Source organism: Cannabis sativa, chromosome 5, assembly GCF_029168945.1.
Source record: "Cannabis sativa cultivar Pink pepper isolate KNU-18-1 chromosome 5, ASM2916894v1, whole genome shotgun sequence".
NCBI classification, from domain to species: domain Eukaryota; kingdom Viridiplantae; phylum Streptophyta; class Magnoliopsida; order Rosales; family Cannabaceae; genus Cannabis; species Cannabis sativa.
In genome coordinates, this window is record NC_083605.1 from 55847581 (window position 1) to 55872246 (window position 24666).

General features: G+C 32.3%; 1 protein-coding gene across 2 annotated transcripts; it reads left to right on the top strand.

Annotated features, from left to right (window-relative positions):
* Nucleotides 1-2120: 2120 nt before the first annotated feature.
* On the top strand, nucleotides 2121-10444 carry LOC115716022 (ATP-dependent zinc metalloprotease FTSH 11, chloroplastic/mitochondrial). Of its 2 annotated transcripts, XM_030644710.2 has the most exons (17): nucleotides 2121-3069; nucleotides 3170-3323; nucleotides 4427-4519; nucleotides 4660-4745; nucleotides 4914-5037; nucleotides 5843-5962; nucleotides 6062-6112; nucleotides 6280-6341; nucleotides 6810-6867; nucleotides 7304-7429; nucleotides 7543-7623; nucleotides 8261-8390; nucleotides 8515-8663; nucleotides 9050-9331; nucleotides 9507-9596; nucleotides 9680-9733; nucleotides 9915-10444. In XM_030644710.2, exons 1-17 carry the CDS (start codon nucleotides 2372-2374, stop codon nucleotides 10071-10073), a joined length of 2517 nt encoding a protein of 838 aa, XP_030500570.2. In that variant the 5' UTR covers nucleotides 2121-2371; the 3' UTR covers nucleotides 10074-10444. The 2 variants fall into 2 exon arrangements, with proteins under 2 accessions (XP_030500570.2, XP_060971745.1); XM_061115762.1 differs by having other exon boundaries at nucleotides 2164-3069; nucleotides 9680-10444.
* Nucleotides 10445-24666: the final 14222 nt, after the last annotated feature.

Here is a 24666-nt window from a genome sequence, read left to right on the forward strand (position 1 = left end):
GAAAAGGGTTTCAGATGAATTTATACATTATGTACATATAATCATGAAATAAATCATGTGAACCATGCAACATTAAATGTTATTTCTGATCTATATTAATAAGTAAATCTGATTATATTGAAATGAGTTTTAGTTAGGGCATAAAACCCAACAGCGCCACCGTGCATAACTCCACGTGCTCACTACTGTCTTACCTGATGTCCCACAAACGTGGAGATTCCAAATCCCCGGGTGCTCCTGACCAAGTGTCGGTAATCCTAGTCACAAATTTTAGAATTTATAAGTATAGGGTTAATCCCTAATTCCACTTTCACATAATATAAAATTTGTATTCAAAACATAGATATTTACATAGAGCTCGGAACGAGCTTTCCAACAATATATAGAAACGGAGTCTGGATCACAACGTTATGAGGATTCGAATAACGCGTTCAAATCTGCCTAAAAATGAAGGGCGGGCTGCGGCACTCTCCACATGGGGCCGCGACACCTGGGTTCGAATCCCAGGCCAACAACTGGAGGCGGGCCGCGACCCCTGGGTTCCAAACCCAGAAAACCCCAAAAACTAGCTTCGAATTTTCATGCTTAAACACACCAAAATCACCCCAAAACCTAATCAAACTCTCAAACCAAAAATTAGAGTTGTCAATAAATATGTAGAGAGTTAAAATACAAATTCATGCATCAAATCCAACAATAAAGACCCTAAAAAATCAGATTAATCAACATCTAAACTAAGCTCCAAACCTTGAGCTCAAATCAACACAACTCCATCATCAAAGACTTGCATAACCAAGTCATAAACTCCAACTTCAAGCAAACAATTTCAGAGCTAGAAATCACATAATAAACACTATATATTACCTAATTATTCACTCCAAAACTTACCCAAAGCAAATTCAAAAGTTTTAGACACAAATAAGATCATAACATCAAGAACAACCCAACTAACACAAACATGTAATTCAAGATCATTAAAAGTTCAAAACATAATATCCAACTTAAATTTCAGCAACTAATATCAAAATTCAGAGTTGAAAAACTACCTCAAGCCTCAAGCAAGAATCAAACTTAAGCACCACCAAAATCCAAGCTTGAACTCCAAGCAATTTCTGAACAATTGAACAAATTGAGAGAGAGAGAGAGAGAGAGAGAGAGAGAGAGAGAGAGAGAGAGAGAGAGAGAGAGAGAGAGAGAGAGAGAGAGAGAGAGAGAGAGAGAGAGAGAGAGAGAGAGAGAGAGAGAGAGAGAGAGAGAGAGAGAGAGAGAGAGAGAGAGAGAGAGAGAGAGGTCGGTTTCCTTGAGGGAAAAAACCAAAAAAATTTCCTTTAATTCAATCAAAACTATCCTACGTTGTAAATAATCAAAATGTGGGAAAATTACCAAAATGCCCAAGGTCACAATTCACATACACAAACTTTCAAGGGCACTCATGTCATTAACTTAACATAACTATCCAATATAAATTCAGATTATTCATACATAATAAAATGTCAATATTTCATCCCAGAATTGTATTTTGGCCCTGAACCCAATTCGGCCCGAAATACTCGATTGTGACTATATCGCGCCAACTTGTCAAAACACACCTGAAAAAGGACAAAACATGTATACTACATAATAATATAGTCCATAAGCACATCATAATATAAATTTCTCAGTTTTACTCTTCTCAGATCAAAATTACTAAAATACCCCTAGCTTGCCAACGGGGTCTTAACATGTCATATATCATATCAATTCAAATATAATAAATTATATAATATTACACAATTAACTAGTTGGGGTTTGCTAATCCGTTTTCTTAACCTTAGGGTATCACAATATGAATTGAGATTGTTTTATCTATTTTATGAGGAGATCAAAATGTAGGGTTATGAATTTAAAGTCATGACATCATAATAAACACCAAATCCAAAACTCCTCACTAAGATTAGAAAAACAATTAGGGACAAAGCAAAAATCTCAAATCAATCTTCAATTAAACTCTCAAAACTCTCTGTAGCTGGCGTGTTAAAAAATAGTGTCGTTTCGGTCAAAAGGAAAAAGAAATGGTGTCGTTTTTTCACATTAGTACAGAACGACAATACCCGAGTTCAGACAAGTCTCTAAACTGAGTGAGTGCGTGAATGACCGAGTCAGGAAGAGCACAAAAAAGAAACCACAAAGGAAAAAGAGGACCCAATTAGATTGGAAGCAGGCGCCAATTTCAATCCTGGATAAGGTTCTTCCTTTCTGTCTTTCTCTCAACTCAAAAGCTTGTGGCTCTCAAAGAAACTCCCTTTCTCTCTTCTTCAGTACTCATATACCAGTCCCCTGTTGAGGGAGAGAGAGGGAGGAAGCGAAACGATTCTAATAAATCCCAAAAACAATGGCCACTTTGCAAACTTCTCTTCTTTATAAGCCTCCCTTACTTTCTCCGGTTTCTTTTTCTTCCTCTTCACTGAAACGTTTTCAGTTACATTCTTGTTATGTTGCTTATTTCAGTCATAACCCAATTTTCCTTTCTCATTCTTTTCACTTTTCACCCCCGGACTTTCGAAAATTTAGATTTTCGGCCCGGACTTGGTCGGTTTCTTGCACATTGCAACCGGAGAATACAAATTTGAGCCAAGAAGCGAGTGCCCGCGATTTGTCTTCGGTTTCGGAGATGGAAGAATCCAAGTGTTCGAGTTTAAATGGGGAGGGTTCGATTTTAGAATCGAAAACTGAAGAAATTGGCAAAAGTTCGGGGATTGAGGTGGAGAGCGAGGTTTCTGGATTGGGTTTGGAGAATGGGGAATTGGGTTGGGGTGAAAGTAGCGACAATGTGGTCGCAAGTGAGGGAAAGTCTGAGATTTTGGTGGGAAAAGAGGGAGAGAAGAGTCGGTTTCCATTAGTGGTGTTTTTGGTGGGCTTATGGGCGAGTGTAAGAAAGTGGTTTGAGAAGGTGATGGTGTGGGATTGGTTGAGTTGGTGGCCTTTTTTGCGACAGGAGAAGCGGTTGGAGCGTTTGATTGCGGAGGCAGATGCTAATCCTAAGGACGCAGCAAAGCAGAGTGCACTATTAGCTGAGCTCAACAAGCAGAGGTAGTTAAACTAATTACTTGTTTTTCTGTTTTTACTGTTCTTGATTCTTGGATTCTGTAGTAGTAGGCAATCATTTGTTTCTTCTATCTTTTATCTCTAGTCCCGAGTCTGTTATCAAGCGGTTCGAACAAAGGGATCATGCTGTAGACAGTAGGGGAGTAGCTGAGTATCTTCGAGCTCTTGTGGTTACAAATGCCATTGCTGAATATCTTGGAGATGAAGAATCAGGAAAACCTTCTAGTCTTCCTTCATTGGTAATGGACTATCCTTTTCATTTCTGTTTCCTTTTCTTTAATCCAGCTGTTCCATTTTATTGCACTTGTTATTTTATCTACTTATCTTTATCCTTCTCTTTCTTGGAAAAGCATTAGTGGAATTCTTGATATTCACTGTAAGATGACATTGCTTGTTGTATTTGCACATAATCCTGTCTTTTGGTTTTAAATTTTTATAGGTTATATGTTAATGTTATTTATACAATCTTAAGATTGTTTGCCCTTCTTCACTTCCTCGTTTTGGTGTTGTTGGTTCAAGATAACTAGTGACATATACCATAGCAATTAAGAATATGATACACGAATGGAAATAATGCAGTAAGAATATGAAAATTCATCATGTGGAGCATAGAAGGTAGCTTTATTTTTGTATATATTTGATGCAAATATAAAACTTTGTTTTTGGGTGCATAAAAAAGTTATGTTTGTGTCCTTTGAGTTATGTCAAGCTTACTATTTTTTAAAAATTATGCTCTTCTTATGTTTCGTTGTAACTCTTTATTGACCATGATATTGGAAATATGTTGGAATTGAATAGACTGTAGAAGTACTAGAATAAAGCTATTTTTCTTTTTTCTTTCTTTACACTGAATCATTTCCTGATTATTTGTTGAGGAAAAAAATGTGAAAATTCTACCAACTAAGATTGTTGTAAAAGTCACAGAACTCATAATTTGCCTTGTATTTTTAAATTTTAAAAGCTGTATTTTTGCTCAATTGTTTTTAACTTGAGTCTTGAATAGACTGTTTTTTTTTTAAAAAATTATCTTATTCTGATTTTTCTTTAAAAATAGAATAAAAGAAAGAAAGGTAAAATATTTTCATCACTATATATTTAATACAAAGATGGTACCGGAATACTAATTCTTTGCAAACATTCAGCTTGTACACAAGACATCAAAAGACCTTACTCAGTTTTGGAATCATGTTAGGACACGAAAGAATGTTGTTGATGATTTTGTTATGCTGTATTATTCCGTCGAATTAATATTCTGCACTCTGTGGTCCTGTGATCTCATATACTTTGTTTTATGATCTTCATCTACTGATTTTATTTGTCTAATTATTACTTATACATGCAGTTGCAAGAGCTGAAGCAGCGGGCTTCAGGCAATGTAGACGAGTCTTTTGTCAATCCTGGAATAAATGACAAGCAGCCCTTGCATGTAGTGATGGTAAAATTTGACCCACAATGTGTGATTTTGGTGCTGTCTATGTTTCCCTTCATGTATTACTATTGTCTCATTTGCATTGTTGCTTGGTTTCAGTTACCTTTTTATTTTCTGATTTCATTGTTTGTTGGTTTATCTGTTAGGTTGAACCAAAAGTTTCAAACAAATCACGTTTTGCTCAAGAACTAATCTCAACAATTTTATTCACTGTTGCTGTCGGATTAGTATGGTATGGGAATATTTTTTTTCTTTCTGTAACATCTCTATCTTTTCCCCCTCACATTCTCTCTCACACATGCAGAGGCGCTTGCACACACACACACACAAACTATGGTTAGTTCTAATTAGAGATCTTTTGAAAATCTTTCTTTTATTAACTTCTGTTGATTGTCTTTAGGTTTATGGGTGCTTCTGCACTTCAAAAGTACATAGGGAGCTTAGGTGGTATTGGAACCTCAGGTGTTGGCTCAAGCTCCTCCTATGCCCCAAAAGAATTAAACAAGGAAATTATTCCAGAAAAGGTAGAAATATTTAATTTTATCTGGAATACATTGGGATTATTAATAGAACACTTGTGGCAGTTTGTATTCTCAAAATAGCTTAATTTTTTTCTTGTTTTTATAATAAATTTCTGTAATTATTTGGGTTGTACTAAATTTGGTAGGGTTTGAGTTATGTGCTCAAAATTATGTCTTAAATTTAGATTTGGGGAGTATTGATTAACAAAACAATTGAAGAGTAACTGATTTATGAAATATATACTGCTGAAAGCTTAGCAGCTAATGTTAATCAAAGTATCAATTGAACAGTTAATCCTTTCAAAATTATGCAACTATTTGTGGGAATAACTGAATAATTAGATAATGTGAAGAAGGATATTTTATAGTATTTGGTAAAGTGTTAGTGTCAGATGGCTTTGTATTAGTTAGTTGGTGTTGAAAAAATTAAGAATTTGTTGGTTTCTAACTTCTTAAGGATTTAGAATTTGCTTGCATTACTCAAGAGAGGTAAGCTCAAATGGTCAGGCATGTGTTTGCCTCCACAAGATCCGAAGTTCGAGTCCTTCCTGGGTACCTACATACATAGCAATTGCTATAGGTTTTCTTGGTCCCCAAATATTGCAGGGTTAGGTGGGAATCACAGTTGAAAAAAAATCTGCTTGCAATTTAATTTTTTGCGAACATATTCTCCTTGAACCTTTGTTGTAGTTTCTCATTTCTTATAAAAAGAAAATTTGAAACAATTTCTTTTTTTGTTAAATAAATAATATTCATCTTAATTTGAACATGCGTTCTGCAACTGTAAAACATTGCATTGTTTTTCCAGAATGTAAAAACATTTAAGGATGTTAAAGGTTGTGACGATGCAAAGCAAGAGCTCGAGGAGGTGGTGGAGTATCTCAAGAACCCAACAAAATTTACTCGCCTTGGGGGCAAGTTGCCAAAGGTGCTTTATGTTGTTTAATTAATTTCTATTTTATTTTTCTTTTTAAGTTTTTGTTTCTTCTTGTATTGCATCTAAGCCTAATACGTGTATAAATTTCAGGGAATTCTTTTAACAGGAGCACCGGGAACTGGAAAGACTCTACTTGCCAAGGTAATTTCTCCATCTTTCTTATTTTGCCTTTTACTTCAGGCATTCTATTTGAACCCAAGTCTTTCCTGCTTCATGTTTCAGATTTATTGCAAATTATATCTGGTGAATAAAATTAAAGAATTTAGAGTTTACCCTGATATTGGTTTTATTTATGTTGGATTATGAAGGCAATAGCTGGAGAAGCTGGAGTGCCTTTTTTCTATAGGGCCGGGTCTGAATTTGAGGAAATGTAAGTCAAATTTTTAAGTTCATAAATAAAAATGTTATATATATACTTTAAGACCTGTGATCTTGCGTTACAATGGAATAAGCAGCTTCAAATTATGCTTTGTTTTGGTGGATTGATAATAAAACTTATAGTTTTGTTGATTGTTACTGTAGATTCATATACTTTAGATATTCTTTTGTGCTTATTTGAAGTGACATCTATTTAACTGTAATTGGTCATAACGATTTATGCTTGTACAAATTTAATGTCGCTATTCATATTTTATCTATATACAACAAGAACTGGTTCGATCAAAGAATTTATTGTGATTGCCTAAAACTGAAGCTAGTGACACTGCAACCAAGACTGTCCTTTAAAATTCAGATTTACTTTTCAAATTTCAACAAAATTAATTTATCAGATCTGTTTGGTATTTTATACTATCAATGGTCCAGTGATAATGGTCCACTGTTACTACTTTTATCACAGGTTTGTCGGAGTTGGTGCTAGGCGTGTGAGATCTTTATTCCAAGCAGCAAAGAAAAAGGTTTGTTGTTCATTTACACAATATCTGGCGGAAAAATGTTGAATGCTAGGCCATTTCCTTTTTTTTAAGATAATTTTAACATACAATTTCAAGGTTTTCTGTTTTCCTTTTGCATGTTGATTACTCTAATATTTACGCACAGTTGCACACTAGACAAACTTTGAGCAGATATCTCTTTAGTTTTTTTCTCTTTAACAAAACCACAGAACACTACCAGTGTAGATAGTGTAAAACACTGAATGGAACCCAGATTTTTCTTTATTATCAATATACTCTTGTTTTTCTACAAATACTAAATGAATGAGCAATGATGATGAGATGACATACAAGTTCAGATCAAATTATGTAGAAAATCAGCTATATATGGCATGCGTGTATTTAATGTGGATTTCTATCATTGGCACTCATGGAAGGTGTATATTTCCATATTTGGTAGGCACCTTGCATCATATTCATTGATGAAATAGATGCTGTTGGTTCTACACGGAAACAATGGGAAGGGCATACAAAGAAAACGTTGCATCAACTTCTTGTGGAAATGGATGGTTTCGAGCAGAATGAGGTATTTATTTTGATATAGTGGTATTTATGTTTTTTGTTAAGGGAAAAATTGTGCTATTTTAATGGGTTATATTGAAGCTTAGTTTCTTTCTAACTCTTTAAATCCTTCTACAGGGAATAATTTTAATGGCTGCAACAAACTTGCCTGATATTCTTGATCCAGCTTTAACGAGGCCTGGTAGATTTGACAGGCATGTAAGTTGTTTTCTCCTGTGTAACTAATTTCATTGTTTAACTTTCTTTTTTGACTATTATATGTACAAATAAGAGATTGTTAGACTCTGGTTGAGGTTTATGTTAACTTCATGCTACAAATACTTTATGATTTAAAGTAAAGCTTTTTTTGGTTGAAAAACTGTAAAAGCTGGTTTCACTATAAGCTTTGCTTGCAGTAATTTTTTTTTCTTAAGTTCCAATGTTCAAATTTGTTATCATTATGAAGCACTTGCAAGACTGAAAGGTGCATCTGGTCTTTACCTAAGAAAATTTACTTTGCTGGGAACTTACAATTTCATGTCTTTTCCGATTGTTATTCCAATAAATTTTTAGCTCAGGACTTTGCTTAAAGTACATATTCTATTATTCTCCGGTTTGTAAGTTAGGTTAAAGTAGATATTCTATTATTCTTCGGTTTGTAAGTTAGGTTAAAGTACGTAATTAGCTTTCATTAATTTATGCCACCACTTATTCTCTTTGCAGGCTATATCTACTGCTGTTATAATGAACATTTTCACAGTTTCTGCTTCCTTTTTACTGCATCTGTTTTTTCATCAAACTGCTCTATTGTTTTCCTTTTAATGCTAAACATTGTGATCTGATAACAATTTTGTAGATTGTTGTTCCAAATCCTGATGTTCGAGGCCGCCAAGAGATATTGGAGCTTTATCTACAGGATAAACCATTGGCTGAAGACATAGATGTTAAAGCAATTGCTCGTGGTACACCAGGATTTAATGGGGCTGGTCAGTTTGATTTTACTATATGAATAATGCTCCTTTCATGCAACGAATATTCCTCTATTATTCTTTTTAAAGAGTTGATTGGATTTGCTGACATGTTTTTCTACCTCCTTTTATTCACTACAAGATCTTGCAAACTTAGTAAACATTGCTGCCATTAAAGCGGCTGTTGAAGGTGCTGACAAGCTGACTGCTTCACAGTTGGAGTTTGCAAAGGACAGGATAATAATGGGTACAGAGCGGAAAACAATGTTTTTATCTGAAGAGGGAAAGAAGGTATGGGTATTCTTTATGAAGCAATCTAGAATGGAGTATGAACAATTGGATCAGTTAATTTAAATTTGCTATCTACTATTTTACAAGAAACAAAACATTTTTAAATGTATAAAGGAAAATTACTTGAAAGAGGATCATTTTATCGAAGCAGAAAAAAATACAAATTAAAGCAAACCTGAGCATAAATGAACTAGAGCAATACTTAACTGTCTTTTTCCAGCCATGAGTATTTAAGGATCACTGAAAATCCTTAATTCCTTAGTGAAGCTAGAAACTTAGCATTTTATTTGTGTGGCTGCTCTACAAATGCAAGAAAATTTTTGCTTAAAAAATACTTGGACCTGAAATTGTATCACAATTTGCTAACATAACTATACTTCTTTCAGCTTACAGCATATCATGAAAGTGGACATGCAATTGTTGCATTCAACACTGAGGGTGCTCATCCAATTCACAAGGCTACAATAATGCCACGTGGGTCTGCTCTAGGAATGGTTACTCAGCTCCCATCTGGTGATGAGACATCAATTAGCAAGAAGCAGTTACTGGCCCGTCTAGATGTCTGCATGGGAGGAAGAGTTGCGGAGGAACTTATTTTTGGTCGAGACCATGTAACAACTGGTGCAAGCAGTGATCTACAAACTGCCACAGAGCTTGCTCATTATATGGTATTTCCTCTATCTTATGGCATTGTGGAACGGGCAGAGGCTGTGCCATTTCTATTTTCATAATAGTTGGAAAATTCTGGTTACTGAGGTTATTGTTTCTCTAATTCAAGAAAATTTTCCTTTCTGGGAATACTAACCAGTGATCACTAATGACAATTCCATCTTCCTTTAAAAGGTATCAAATTGCGGGATGAGCGATATTATTGGACCAATTCATATAAAAGAACGACCGAGTTCAGATATGCAATCGCGTGTTGATGCCGAAGTATGCTTTTGGTATTTTTGAGCTTTTTAGCTTTTGATGCGTGTAAAAAATGTTTTGGCCACTTACATTTTTTATGGATGCAGGTGGTGAAGTTGTTAAGAGAAGCATATGATCGTGTAAAAGCCCTTTTAAAGAAGGTTTGTTCCACTGCTCATATTTTCGAAAGCCCTTTTAATAGGCATACTGATTACTTTTCCCTCTTAGAGATAATATGGCTAGGTTCTGATACTAGCTATACTAGTAGTAAAACTTCCCTTTACAAGATCGTGTTTTTTTTTTTATACTACAAAATGTTAATTTCTTGTGATATGTTCTTAGCATGAGAAGGCATTACATGCACTGGCAATTGCACTGCTAGAGTACGAGACTCTTAGTGCAGAGGACATTAAGCGCATCCTTCTCCCTTATCGAGAAGGACAGTTGCCCGAACCTCAACAGGAAGAGCAACAAGAAGAAGGGGATCTTGTATTGGTCTGAATATTCATCTTCTGGGTCTCTAGTTTAGTCTGAGCATTGGGGAAGTTATGTACAGTACAGTGTCGCTAAAGCATTTCAGTTTATTAATTTAATCCTTATGATTCATTTCCTCACTTGGCCAGATCTCATCAGGTTTCCCTTTGTACTATATAGGAAAGTCTATTTATACCCTCAACTTAATTAAATACCAAACTAAAGTCCTATAATACAGTAGGCCTCTCAGAACTTCATATATATGATTTCAAAATCATGTATTTCTTTGACCTTTAATCCCATTTTATGGGTAAATTTTTGATAAATGCACTATTATAATTCATTATTTGATGAAAAGAAGTAATCACATAATTCACAGAACTCTCATTCTATTATCATTTTATTAGAATTGATCTCAAAACTCTCTTAATAATATTAGTATTCATCACACATCTCTCTATATATTTTGCTATGGACCTCCTATGGCGACAAATGACTTCCCAAACATACTTGCAAGCCTAGCCTGAGAGTATGGTGCCTCAGCTTTTTCTTTGGCTCGTGCGTGGAGCACTTCAATCACGAGTAAGTCTTCTCTTCTTCATTGCCGACATTAATTGATGATTCAAGAGAAGCTACCATTGACTTCATTGCGTTCCCTAGATAGATCGAGAAGCAGATGCATTGGCAAACAACCTTCATAGGCCACCAAAGGTGATAGACTAGAGTCATATATTTCCTATGAGAATGGGGTCTTGCAAATCTCATTGAGATTCTTCGTTTACATGAGGAACGATACTGATTTACATGGAGAATGTGATGGGGATTATTTTTTTATAGTCGAATGATAAACTAGATGGGGTTGGGGATGATACTCCTGCTTAGACAATAATTGTTTAATATTTTATTTACTTTTTAGTAGTATCTTTATTTCTTATGTATTTTCTTGGTATGATAGTAATTTTCTTTTTCAAATATATCTATAGAATTTTAAGTTATATTTGTTTTGAATAATAAATAATGTGTATTATTTTAAATTTTAAGTAATTTATTTTTTATATATTTATTTTTATATATAAACTTTGGTTCAAAATAAAGTGGTAACATGAATTTTTTTTGCTCTGTCTTGATAAAAAAATGTGCGGAGATGGGGATGGGAGCGAGGATAGGAGAAGCACTCCATGCCTCTATGCATCCCTAGTTGGCATTCATGGGAGTCTTAAGCATCTTTGCATCAAACCGACCATTCAAATTGTTTTGAGTCATACCACCACCTTCACAATATTTCTTGTGGTTTTGGGCTTCATAACCTACTAAATCTTGTCTCCGATTGTGGTGGCATTGCTGTGTCATGGACTAGCTATTTGGACATCCCAAGTAGGCGGGACGTGCGATACTTGTTGGCACACCGAACTAACAAGTCAACCTAAACGCGTTTGCAGGCAAACAAATCCAATTGTTAGATACGATGCATGTCTCTCACATGTTGAGTGCAACAACAAAATATGAGCAAGCACATCGTAAGTCATTCCAAGGTTCAATTTCACACAACTCACAAGTAAACAACACAGACAATTAGCACACAATAACCCAATGAACGCAACAAACAGGCAACACATAGAACTTATATAATCATACATAAAGAACTATGGATAAATAACGTTTTATTGATACGTGGCCTTGGTAGGGCAACAGAATACACAATTGAATCCTTATCTGCTAGTAAAGGTACTTCATAAGTCACCAAGTCACCCCACCTTAAAGAGCTTAATGGGGTTTCAAAATATTTCTAGAAACATATATGATTTTATCTTTGCATAAATATGTGAAGGAAATTACAAACAATGATAATTACAAAAATGCTATTGTTGTGAAAATTACTCTACGCAAGTGCACGCAATCGTCAACAAGTAATAAAGTAATAAATCGAGTATCGTCTCCACATGGATTGAAAATTAGAAAATAATTTACAAAACTAATTACTCAAAAATTAGTTTCAACAAAAATAAAATAAAATAATACTTGCTCAGTCAAAATAGAGAACTTATCTGATCTAGTGTGTGATGCTCTCTCCTCCTCGTCATAGCTAAGAAGAAGCGGATTGCCTCAAAGCCAGCAAAATCAGCACCAATGGTGAATTGATTGATCGAGAACTCCCTTTGATCCAAGATGAGAGTGAAGAGATTGCTCAGTCGAAAGTCTTTCACAATCCCTGTGATGTGCTAGAACTAGTGCAACAGCTAACAGAGGAAATTGGGAGTTCTAAGTCCACCCCAAATCGATGAGCTGGGCGGAGGAGGTGGAGAAAGTCGACTTCCAATCGAATGCAAAAGAGACTTGGAGAAAATTCAAGACCATCCAGGTTAGATCTCTTTCCACACGATTGGATTTCACAGAGCCACTCAAAGTAGGAGATCAAATAATAACGAAATTGGATCTTGATGAAATTGAAACTGAAGCTTCCTTTTGGAAATATTCAATTGTTTGTATTGTGTTGGGAGCCAATCCTCCTTTTAAGGTTTTTGAAGGATTTGTGAAGAGGATTTGGGAAAATATGGAAATAGAAAGAATAGAAAGAATGCATTCAGGATTTACTCTTGTGAGTTTTAGGGATGAAGATACAAGAGATTTAATCCTAAAAATATGTGTTATGCATTTTAACAATTGTCAGTTGTTCTTCGGCCTTGGTCTACTGATATGGACACTGCACAAATGGTGAAATTTGTACCTATGTGGATTCGACTAAATGGTCTAGGGCTGCAATATTGGGGGAAGAATAGTCTAAGTGCCTTGGTTAGCACTGTTAGTAAATATATCATGATGGATAAGGTTACCTAAGAAAAAATGATGATCAAATTTGCTCAGGTTTTAGTGGATGTTGAAATCATAGATGAGCTTCCTAAGGCTATTACATTTCTTAATGAGAAAAAACAATTAGTGGAGCAATCCATTAAGTGAGTGGTTACCTTCTAAACGTGCAGCTTGTACTATGTTGGGTCATATAGTTGCTAACTGCAACAAGGAGAAGGGCTTTGTTTGGAAGAAAAAAATAGTGGCTGACAAGAAAGAAACCAACTTGGGTAAAAAATCTTCAGTAGCAGAAGGTACTGTTGGTGCAAAACAGAAGTCAAAGGATTAGAAGCAGAAAATATGGTTACCTCTTGTGCTAAAGAGAAGGATATAATTGAAGATAAGGAGGAGGAGGAGCAGAGAAAAATCGATTCTCATCCTGATGTTGAAATGAGAAAAATTTAGGCTTTTACAGAATTTAATTTAGATTTTTTATGAATTAGTTATGATTTTTTAAAGTTTGAAAAACAAAATATCTAAGGGAGCATGCCTCCACGCGCGCATGGGGACACAACTGTGTGTCATGTGCGGCTCGCTCGGACAAGATCCCTTTGTTGGGAATTATTTCACCAGGATCTTAGATCTACTCACAAGTATGTTGATTAACACCCTAAATATGAACTTCTAAAACAATTATGAAATAAACACATATAAAGTATTAGAAACCTTACATTGGGTGCAGCGAAAAAATATGACTCCTTCCGTTCAGATCTCTAACCCTTGTATCCTTTCTGTCGCAGAGTATTATCAAGATCTGAACTTGGATCTCTTTCTCTCCTTCTTTAGTGCTGAAACTCCTTCTTGTTGAAAGTCTTTCTTCACGATCTTCCTCACTATGATTGAGGTATTACTTGCTGTGTGTGGCTTGTCAAAACCACTATGAACAAGATTAAAAAAAAATGTGGTTGTGTCTTTTTGATGACTTTGGTATAGTAATAAAGAGTTCTTAGAATATTGCAAGTGGATCCTGGTCACAGAATACTAAACTCATATTCCATACTTTAATATACAGTTTTGAATCCATTAATAGAAGATGGATATTAAACACTTGTGAAAGTGTAATTGTATTGTATTCTGGAAATAGAAATATAAGAAAATTTCTTTGTGGAATCTAAAATTAAAGTTAAAGACTTATATTTATACCAAATAAAATGAGTAATTCTTTCTTGGACCACCACTAATAATATAAACTCTAAGTCAGATTTGCCCATACAAGTAGGAGATTTCTAAGATTGAGGATTTATATCATTTTTGGATAGAATTTTGGGAATATAATTAAAAGTGTCGTTTAATTTCTTAAAAGAAAATAGAATGACATTAAATGATTTATATGTTGGGTTTTATGCCCTAAATAAAACTCATTTCAATATAATCAGATTTACTTATTAATATAAATCAGAAATAACATTTAATGTTGCATGGTTCACATGATTTATTTCATGATTATATGTACATAATGTATAGATTCATCTGAAACCCTTTTCACATACTTGATCCTGTTTATTGTGCCGTCAACACATTGGAAAGTAAACATGACTATGTGAATAAAGTTTCCTAGATTTATCAGACATAGGGTTTTACTGATATGATAATCTACAACAGAGTTTACTTGCATTTGGAGAAGTGCTATATTCTTTCCAGAGCATTGGTTAAAGTAAAGCTCAGGTTGGATGCATGGAGTATGCATCGGAAGGGACCGATATTGAACTTTGACTTAGATTTAATTAAACTTACCGTAAAATCTATTCAAGTCAATATCGCCTAGTTGATCCTAGTTTAAATGATCTTAATCCTGTTATGATTAGGCTCAATCTTGAAACGCTATTCGTGTTCCTTGAATTGTTAGTTAAGCCTACTTTTAGGTCAGGGTGATACGTACTTTTTGGGAACACGGTAGTGCAATTGAGTGGGAGCGCTAGCATAAACATGGAATCTATAGCTTCTATCTGGCGAATAGTAAGCAAAGGATGATCTCCTTCGAGCTTGATCAAACGAAAATAAATGGTGGAGATCTCATTTCACATAAGCTGAAATATCATTTATACAGGGTCAAGTGTTTTAAGGATAAAATACATAGTAGGGTGTTACGGTAATTTAATCCCTTTACTGTGTAGATCATTCATATAGAGGATAATTGATCACATTAGGATTATAACAATGGATAACTAATGATGTGTCTATATGGTGGAACATATAGAGCATTCTATATACTGAGAGTGCAATTCTAAGTTCTATGCGTGGATTCAACGAAGAATTAATAAGTTAGTGAATTTTAGTGCTAAATTCTTGATCTACTTATTGGAAGCTCGGTTATATAGACCCATGGTCCCCCCACTAGTTGAGATAATATTGCTTGTAAGACTCATGTAATTGATTTTGATTAATCAATTATAATTCACAAATTAGACTATGTCTATTTGTGAAATTTTCACTAAGTAAGGGCGAAATTGTAAGGAAAGAGTTAATAGGGGCATATTTGTTAATTATGATACTTTGTATGGTTCAATTAATAAATATGATAAATGACAATATTATTTAATAATTATTTATAGTTATTAAATAGTTAGAATTGGCATTTAAATGGTTGAATTAGGAAATTGGCGTTTTTGAGAAAATCAGATGCAGAAAAGATAAAACTGCAAAATTGCAAAAAGTGAGGCCCAAATCCACTAGTATAGGGCCAGCCACTTTTGTAGGAAATTTAAATTTATTTTTTCATTATTTTAATGCCAAATAATTCAAACCTAACCCTAGTGGAATGCTATAAATAGATAGTGAAGGCTTCAGAAAATTTACACTTAAATTTCGACACTTTCTGATTCAGAAAACCTGAGCCTTCTCTCTCCCTATCTTTGGATGACCCTTCTCTTTCTACTTCCCTCTTCAATTTCGAAAATCTTAGTGTGAGAGTAGTGCCCACACACATCAAGTGATACCTCAATCATAGTGAGGAAGATCGTGAAGAAAGATCATCAGCAAAGGAGTTTCAGCATCAAAGATTTAGAGAAAGAGATCCAGGTTCAGATATTGATAATGCTCTGATACAGAAAGGAATCAAGGGCTAGATATCTGAACGGAAGGAGTCATTATATTCCGCTGCACCCAATGTAAGGTTTCTTAAACTTTATATGTGTTTATTTCATCGTTTTAGAAAGTTCATATTTAGGATGTTAATAAACATACTTGTGAGTAGATCTAAGATCCTGGTAAAATAATTTCCAACAACTGGCCTCAGAGCCATGGTAATTGATTTACTTGCAAGAAATTTGGACTTTAACACGATTGTTTGTATGTTCTTTGGATGGTATCATGTTGTATTGAGTGTTATTTGATGATTGATTGATGTTTGTAAATTTTCGTAAAAAATAATTGCGATTCTATTTCTGGAATTATTTTTATTGGATAGTATGGGAAAAATTAAGCAAGTTAGCCTTTTACAGAACTCAATTTCGATTTTCTTTGAATTAGTTATGAATTTTTGAAGATTTGAAAAAATCGGGGCTCTGCTGAAATTTTCCTGCGATCGCGAAACTGTCCGTACAGTTCACAATTTTTTTGTTTTTCTTCGATTTTTCATGCTTTTTCATGGAATTAACTTCCGATTTTTGGTATAGTTTTGTATTTATACTATTACTATTCCTAATTAAATTCTAATTATCTTTTTGAATTAATTTAATATTTTTTAAATTTAATTCAAGATATTAGTGTAATTTGAATTTAAATAGAATTAGTATCTATCTTCTTGCTTAAAAATCTATCTTATTTTAAAATTTGATTATATCTTATCTTATTTTAAATTTAAAATAAGATATTTATAATCATGTAATTTTTAAATGATATAAGATATTTTTCTAATTTTTTAAATTTTGTTATCTTATTTATTTAAATTACATTTGAAATTTGAAAAAGATATTTATTTATTTATCTTTTCTAATTTTTTATTTAATTTTTATTTATAAAATAACATTTAAAATTTAAAAGTAGTTAGCAAATTTTTTGAAATGATATTTAGGTTGGTTAAAACCTAATTTTTCAAAAATTGTAGGTTTAATTTTAAATTTTAAATTTTTTTAATTTTTCGAATTTTTCAATTTTTTTTTAAAAATTTTCGAAATTTTTTTTTAATTTTTTTTCGAAATTAAATATTTAATTTAAAATTAAATAAATCCTACATCCAACTATCCAACTAACCTTGTTGCAGGAGTATGTGTTTGAACTTGTTTGTAAGTTTTCAAAACCTATTATTACTTGATTGCAAATAGCCATGGTTACTTTTTGCCAGATCTAATGATCTGATGGCTCCCTTGGTCAAGATAATAATTTGTAACAGGTATATTTACAATCTTCTTTCATCTGTGTATGACCTAGCAACATGATATGACCCATCCAAAGTGTGCCTGAGTGAGCCTATGTGTTTAATTTTATTATAGATGCATATAGGTTAATGTTGCTAAAATAAATTATCATAGTTCTTGATAGAATTTATTTAGGCCCATTTAGTTTTTGGGCCTATTCAATTAATAACAGTTGTTCTTATTAAGTTAAATTCCTCTCTTTTGGGCCTTGTGTGAGAGTTGGGAGCCATAGAAGTGGGTACGACATACTGAACCCAGCACCCCCTCACACAAACCACCCCAATTGTGAAGGCCCATTTGCCTGATTTGAACAACTGTACTAGGTTAATTACACTAGTTTAACCTAATAAAATTGATTAGCAACATAATTAATTTCATTTATTTTGAAATTAATTTAAGAAAATTATAGTTTAAAGAATTTTTTATTCTAAGCTAAACTATATGTATTTTCTTGTATTTAATTAAATATAGAATTATAACCATCTAGATTCTTTCTGGAACTTAATTTAAATTTTTCATTAAATATTCTTATTTAAGTTGATATTTAGTTATCTACAACTAACCAACTTAAATCTGAATATCTTTTGAATTTCAAATTTCAAAATTAAGTTGAGAAATTTTAGGCATTGGTTATTAAGATTCTTTAGATATTTTTTAAGTTAATATCTTTTCGAATATTAACTTAAAATGGAATATTTTCAAATTAAGTGGTTACAACTTAATTTTTGATATTTAATTAAATTTAAATTTGAAAAATATTTAAGTTCTAGATTTTTTCTAATACAACTTAAATTAGATATTTTTTTTTTTTCAAATTTTGTGGAAAAGAAACTTAGTCAAATAAGATATTTTCTAGATAGTTATTTCTAGACTACTTATTATTTCTAACATTAAATAGGAAAATATTATACATTGTGAAATTAATTATTTATATAATTAATTTTGGTACAATTTATTTTAAGTATATTTTTCCTAGTATTAAACTAGAAATTAATAATTAAGCCTTCTCTACACTTAATTATTTATTTCTTGAATTTAATACATTTAATTAATTTGAAAATTAAATATCTAAGTTGATTTTTATCATCATACTTAAATATTTCTTTTTCATGACATTTAATTAAATAGAAAATTATTTTTAGTTGAAATTTATTTTTTCAACTAAATTTGAATAATTTTCAAAATATATATTTTTTCTTTATTTTATTAATCAATTTTTGAAATTGCATTTCTTAAATGCTAGAATTTCGAATTTTATCTTGAAAAATAGATTAAGTTGTAAATTAATTATTTATTTTAATTAATTCTTGGATCAACTTAAATCAATGATTTTTTCATTTATTGATTAATTTAAAATAAATTGAATTAAAGTATATTATTAGAAATTGAATTAATTAGTCAAAGGAAAATCTAGATAGATGATATTTTTTCTTGAAGTATTTTTCTAGTGTATTTAATTAAATAGAAAATTAATATTTAAGTTGATTTTCATCATCATACTTAAATATTTGAAAATTTTCTTATATATTTAATTAAATAGGAAAATTATATTTTTTGTTGTAAATTAATTTTATTAATTAATTTTGGGCCAACATTAAATTAGAATAATTTTTCCAGGATTTATTTTCTATTTTAATATGCATTTTTTCGAAAATTGTATTCTTATATACTTTAATTTTTTGAAATGCAATATATATTTATAGAAAATTAAATTTGAGTTGTAAATTAATTTAAATTAATTTTGTAACAACTTAAATTGAATATTTTTCTAAATATTTATTGGAAATTATTACTAAGATGGAAATAATTCATGTTATTTTCATATCCATCTAAGTAAAATTTATAAATATTAAATTAAAATTTATATTTGGAATTTTTCATTCTAAATTGGAAATTTTAATTAAATAAATATATATTTAAAATAAATAGAATAAATAAAGAGAATCAAAGAAAATACAACTCACTTTAAATAATGAGCTTGATTATTATTAAGATATTCGATCTCCATTGTGGGTTTTACACCGCGTTTGTTTTAGTGAGTAATCCTCCCTAATGGAGGAACGTTCATTAGCAATTTCGCACCGTTTAACCTCGCATGATAAGTAGTTTGTAAGTGTTTTGTATGGTATGGATCACCCTAATGGTGGCGACCATACTTGACTTGCAAATTATGAAACAATGGTGGAAGCTCATAAGATAGAATTGCCTTGACTCTCGCCTAAACGGGACAACGCTGAATTCCAATCTTGATCGAATAAAAGGTTGCTAGAATGGTTATCATTTTAGATGAGTTGACAACTCTATTCAATGGATGATGCTTTGACTCTCGCCTAAACGGGACACTGTATCAGTTTGTTGAAAAACCTTGAAAATTATTTAGGATTGTAAGTTTTAGTATTTTCACTTGTCATTCCTACTTGCTATATGTTTATAATTTCTGAATTGTGTATGAATTTATATTGAACCATGTTATTTTCTGTTATTAAGTTGTAGTTTAATTTCGAATCTTCATTGTTGGTCTAACATGTTTGTTTTTCTAATGAGATAAATCCCTGATGGATTTTCACCATTAGACATACATAATAGTGTAAGATCTCGAAAGATAAATATTGTATATGCAACATCTAGATGTTCATCAATTGATGACACCTTAGACTAGTATTTTTACAATATGAAACAAGAAGATTACATAAATAAGATTACTTTGTCTTTCGCTAATCGAAGCATCGTTGGATTCTTATTTATAAACGAAATTATCCTAATTCCTCTTAGCTTATTCATTTCGAATTAGCTCCATAATATATCATTGGATGAATGGTCTATAAATCATTTCATGTCATTATATTTTCTCTTAAGAAATCAAATGACGCATATGATTATAATCCCGAAATTCTATTCCCAATTGATATAAATCCTTAATCTTAGAAATCTCCTACTTGTATGGGCAAATCTGACTTAGAGTTTGTATTAGTAGTGCTGGTCCAAGATAGAATTACTCATAATTTTTGGTATAAATTTAAGTCTTTGACTTTAATTTTAGATTCCAAATAGAAATTTTCTTATATTTCTAATTCCAGAATACAATACAGTTACACTTTCTCAAGTGTTTAATATCCATCTTCTATTAATGGATTAAAACTGTATGGAATATGAGTTAGGTATTCTGTGACCAGGATTCACTTGAAGTATTCTAAGAAATCTTAGATGTAACTATACCTAAGTCATCAAAAGACACTACCACATTTTTTTTTTAATCTATGGCATTTGTATCTTGTTCATAGTGGATTTGACAAGATCAATCTCCGCAAAGAGTTAATATGCCTATATCCACTGAAAGTAGTTCATCTCATTCGCAGATGGATGTACATTCAGGGGTGGATATGAGTTTTTCGTTGTATTCTTCAAACGATAACTCTAGATTATACCTTTCAGCAAGAAATTTGAAATGTTTGAAAAATTTCATTAATTTCTAGCAATGGTTAAAACCATTAAGGTAAGTGGTTAAAGATCTTGCGAACTGATAGGGGTGGAGAAATAGTTAGTAGATATGCAGTTCAAAGATCATTAATTTGATTTTTGAATTATATCCAAACTTACCTCCCTAGAAATTTTGAGTTGCATGTTGATGATTAGTTACTAGTCGTTGCCTAAATCCTTCTATGGTAATACAATTTCAGAATGATGTAATGGTTGGGTACTTAATGTAAATCATTACTAGATTCATGGATGACCTAATCAAAATCTTAAGAAAAGCTAGAACTGTTAACCATGGTTTGTTAGCTATTCTAAGTGATTAGGGGTGGACCATCCCATTGTCAATAGATAAGAAAGTGTTTGTTCAAACAAATACTACTTTTCTAAGATAATGACTAAGTCTGAAAACAAGTAGCAAATAAAGGAGATATTAATTCTTGATTCCAAAAGTGTTCTATCATCTTATTTGACATATGATGATCCCACTGCCTCTGTTGTCTTGTCACAACCGAAGAGATCAATACCATTTAGTTTTCTTAGACATAATTCACGGTGCCTTGTCGTAGTTGGAGAGTTTCTAGGAACTCACCTTCTTATGACTTGGGAGACACTAGTGATTAAAATCCATTGTGAGTTTAAACAAGTAATGGATTGTCAAGATAAGAAACTAAGAAGAAAGCCAATAGAACTATGGTTTAATCCATTCACATGGAGTAACCTAAAGTTTTCTATTACAAGGACATAAAAGGAAATTTTCGTTTATAAGTCCATTCAATGGACTTAACAAAACTTCCTGTTCCTAGTATTATAGGTTTGAGTTTAACTAAACCTATGGCTTGTGGTATACCTGGTAATTACTTACTCTAATGCAAGCAACTTACTTTAGTAAGATGCTGAAGCATTTTCTTTCTAATGGCAATCTATAGAAGCTTCACAACTTCTTAGGTATAGATTTTATTTATCTAAGGAAAAGTCTTAACTATTCCAGAAAAGATAAAGCCATGAAAGAATTTCTTACATCAACAGTGAGAGGTCTTAGATATGCTTTTGTATGCCTTAGACCGTACACCCGCCGTTGAGTGGGAGTAATGAGTAGGTATCAGATTAATCCAGGAGAAGAACATTGGAAGACAATCAAGTAAATCTTAAGATTAAGAAGAGGAACTATATGTTAGTCTATAAGGGTGTGTTTAAAACTCTTAGACTACACCATATCAGATTTCAAAATTTGCCTTTGTGCTAGTAAATCTTTCTGATAAGATGGTGATTACTCTGGGGGTGGAATAGTGATTTTGGAGAAGTGTAAAAACCTATCTGAAGTCTCTAGGTCTACCAGAGAGGGACTGAATGTTAAGGTTGCAGGAAAGGTACTTATTCAGTCTAAGGAAAGTTCTATACATTTTTGGCATCATTCCAAATTGCCTTAAACTACTAGTGTTAATTTCCTGATTAACCAAAAGTAGTTGCCAAAGATATAGAATCCAGTATCCCAAGAGAGTAGACATATAGAGAGGAATTTCACATTATCAATGATTTTGTGATTAAAGGAAGAGTAATAGTGGAGAAAAGGTTGTGGTTAATTCAACCTTTCAGATCCTATTACGAGGAGTTTACTACTACTACACTTGATTTGTATATCAAGGTGTTGAGATTATTTGAAACGCACTCTTTTTATTTTATATTAGTGCAAGTGGGAGTTTGTTGGGTTTTATGCCCTAAATAAAACTCATTTCAATATAATCAGATTTACTTATTAATATAGATCAGAAATAACATTTAATGTTGCATGGTTCACATGATTTATTTCATGATTATATGTACATAATGTATAGATTCATCTGAAACCCTTTTCACATACTTGATCCTGTTTATTGTGCCGTCAACACATTGGAAAGTAAACATGACTATGTGAATAAAGTTTCCTAGATTTATCAGACATAGGGTTTTACTGATATGATAATCTACAACAGAGTTTACTTGCATTTGGAGAAGTGCTATGTTCTTTCCAGAGCATTGGTTAAAGTAAAGCTCAGGTTGGATGCATGGAGTATGCATCGGAAAGGGACCGATATTGAACTTTGACTTAGATTTAATTAAACTTACCGTAAAATCTATTCAAGTCAATATCGCCTAGTTGATCCTAGATCAAATGATCTTAATCCTGTTATGATTAGGCTCAATCTTGAAAGGCTATTCGTGTTCCTTAAATTGTTAGTTAAGCCTACTTTTAGGTCAGGGTGATACGTACTTTTTGGGAACACGGTAGTGCAATTGAGTGGGAGCGCTAGCATAAACATGGAATCTATAGCTTCTATCTGGCGAATAGTAAGCAAAGGATGATCTCCTTCGAGCTTGATCAAACAAAAATAAATGGTGGAGATCTCATTTCACATAAGCTGAAATATCATTTATACAGGGTCAAGTGTTTTAAGGATAAAATACATAGTAGGGTGTTACGGTAATTTAATCCCTTTACTGTGTAGATCATTCATATAGAGGATAATTGATCACATTAGGATTATAACAATGGATAACTAATGATGTGTCTATATGGTGGAACATATAGAGCATTCTATATACTGAGAGTGCAATTCTAAGTTCTATGCGTGGATTCAACGAAGAATTAATAAGTTAGTGAATTTTAGTGCTAAATTCTTGATCTACTTATTGGAAGCTCGGTTATATAGACCCATGGTCCCCCCACTAGTTGAGATAATATTGCTTGTAAGACTCATGTAATTGATTTTGATTAATCAATTATAATTCAAAAATTAGACTATGTCTATTTGTGAAATTTTCACTAAGTAAGGGCGAAATTGTAAAGAAAGAGTTAATAGGGGCATATTTGTTAATTATGATACTTTGTATGGTTCAATTAATAAATATGATAAATGACAATATTATTTAATAATTATTTATAGTTATTAAATAGTTAGAATTGGCATTTAAATGGTTGAATTAGGAAATTGGCGTTTTTGAGAAAATCAGATGCAGAAAAGATAAAACTGCAAAATTGCAAAAAGTGAGGCCCAAATCCACTAGTATAGGGCCAGCCACTTTTGTAGGAAATTTAAATTTATTTTTTCATTATTTTAATGCCAAATAATTCAAACCTAACCCTAGTGGAATGCTATAAATAGATAGTGAAGGCTTCAGAAAATTTACACTTAAATTTCGACACTTTTTGATTCAGAAAACCTGAGCCTTCTCTCTCCCTATCTTTGGCTGACCCTTCTCTTTCTACTTCCCTCTTCAATTTCGAAAATCTTAGTGTGAGAGTAGTGCCCACACACATCAAGTGATACCTCAATCATAGTGAGGAAGATCGTGAAGAAAGATCATCAGCAAAGGAGTTTCAGCATCAAAGATTCAGAGAAAGAGATCCAGGTTCAGATATTGATAATGCTCTGCTACAGAAAGGAATCAAGGGCTAGATATCTGAATGGAAGGAGTCATTATATTCCGCTGCACCCAATGTAAGGTTTCTTAAACTTTATATGTGTTTATTTCATCGTTTTAGAAAGTTCATATTTAGGATGTTAAAAAACATACTTGTGAGTAGATCTAAGATCCTGGTAAAATAATTTCCAACATTATAGACCATTCATCCAATGATATGTTATTGAGCTAATTCGCAATGAATAAGCTAAGAGGAATCAGGATAATTTCATTTATAAATAAGAATCCAACGATGCTTCGATTAGCGAGAGTCAAAGTAATCTTATTTATACAATCTTCTTGTTTCATATTGTAAAAATACTAGTCTAAGGTGTCATCAATTGATGAACAGCTAGATGTTGCATATACAATATTTATCTTTCGAGATCTAACACTATTATGTATGTCTAATGGTGAAAATCCACTAGGGATTTATCTCATTAGATAAACAAACCAAGTTAGACCAACAATGAAGATTCGAAATTAAACTACAACTTAATAATAGA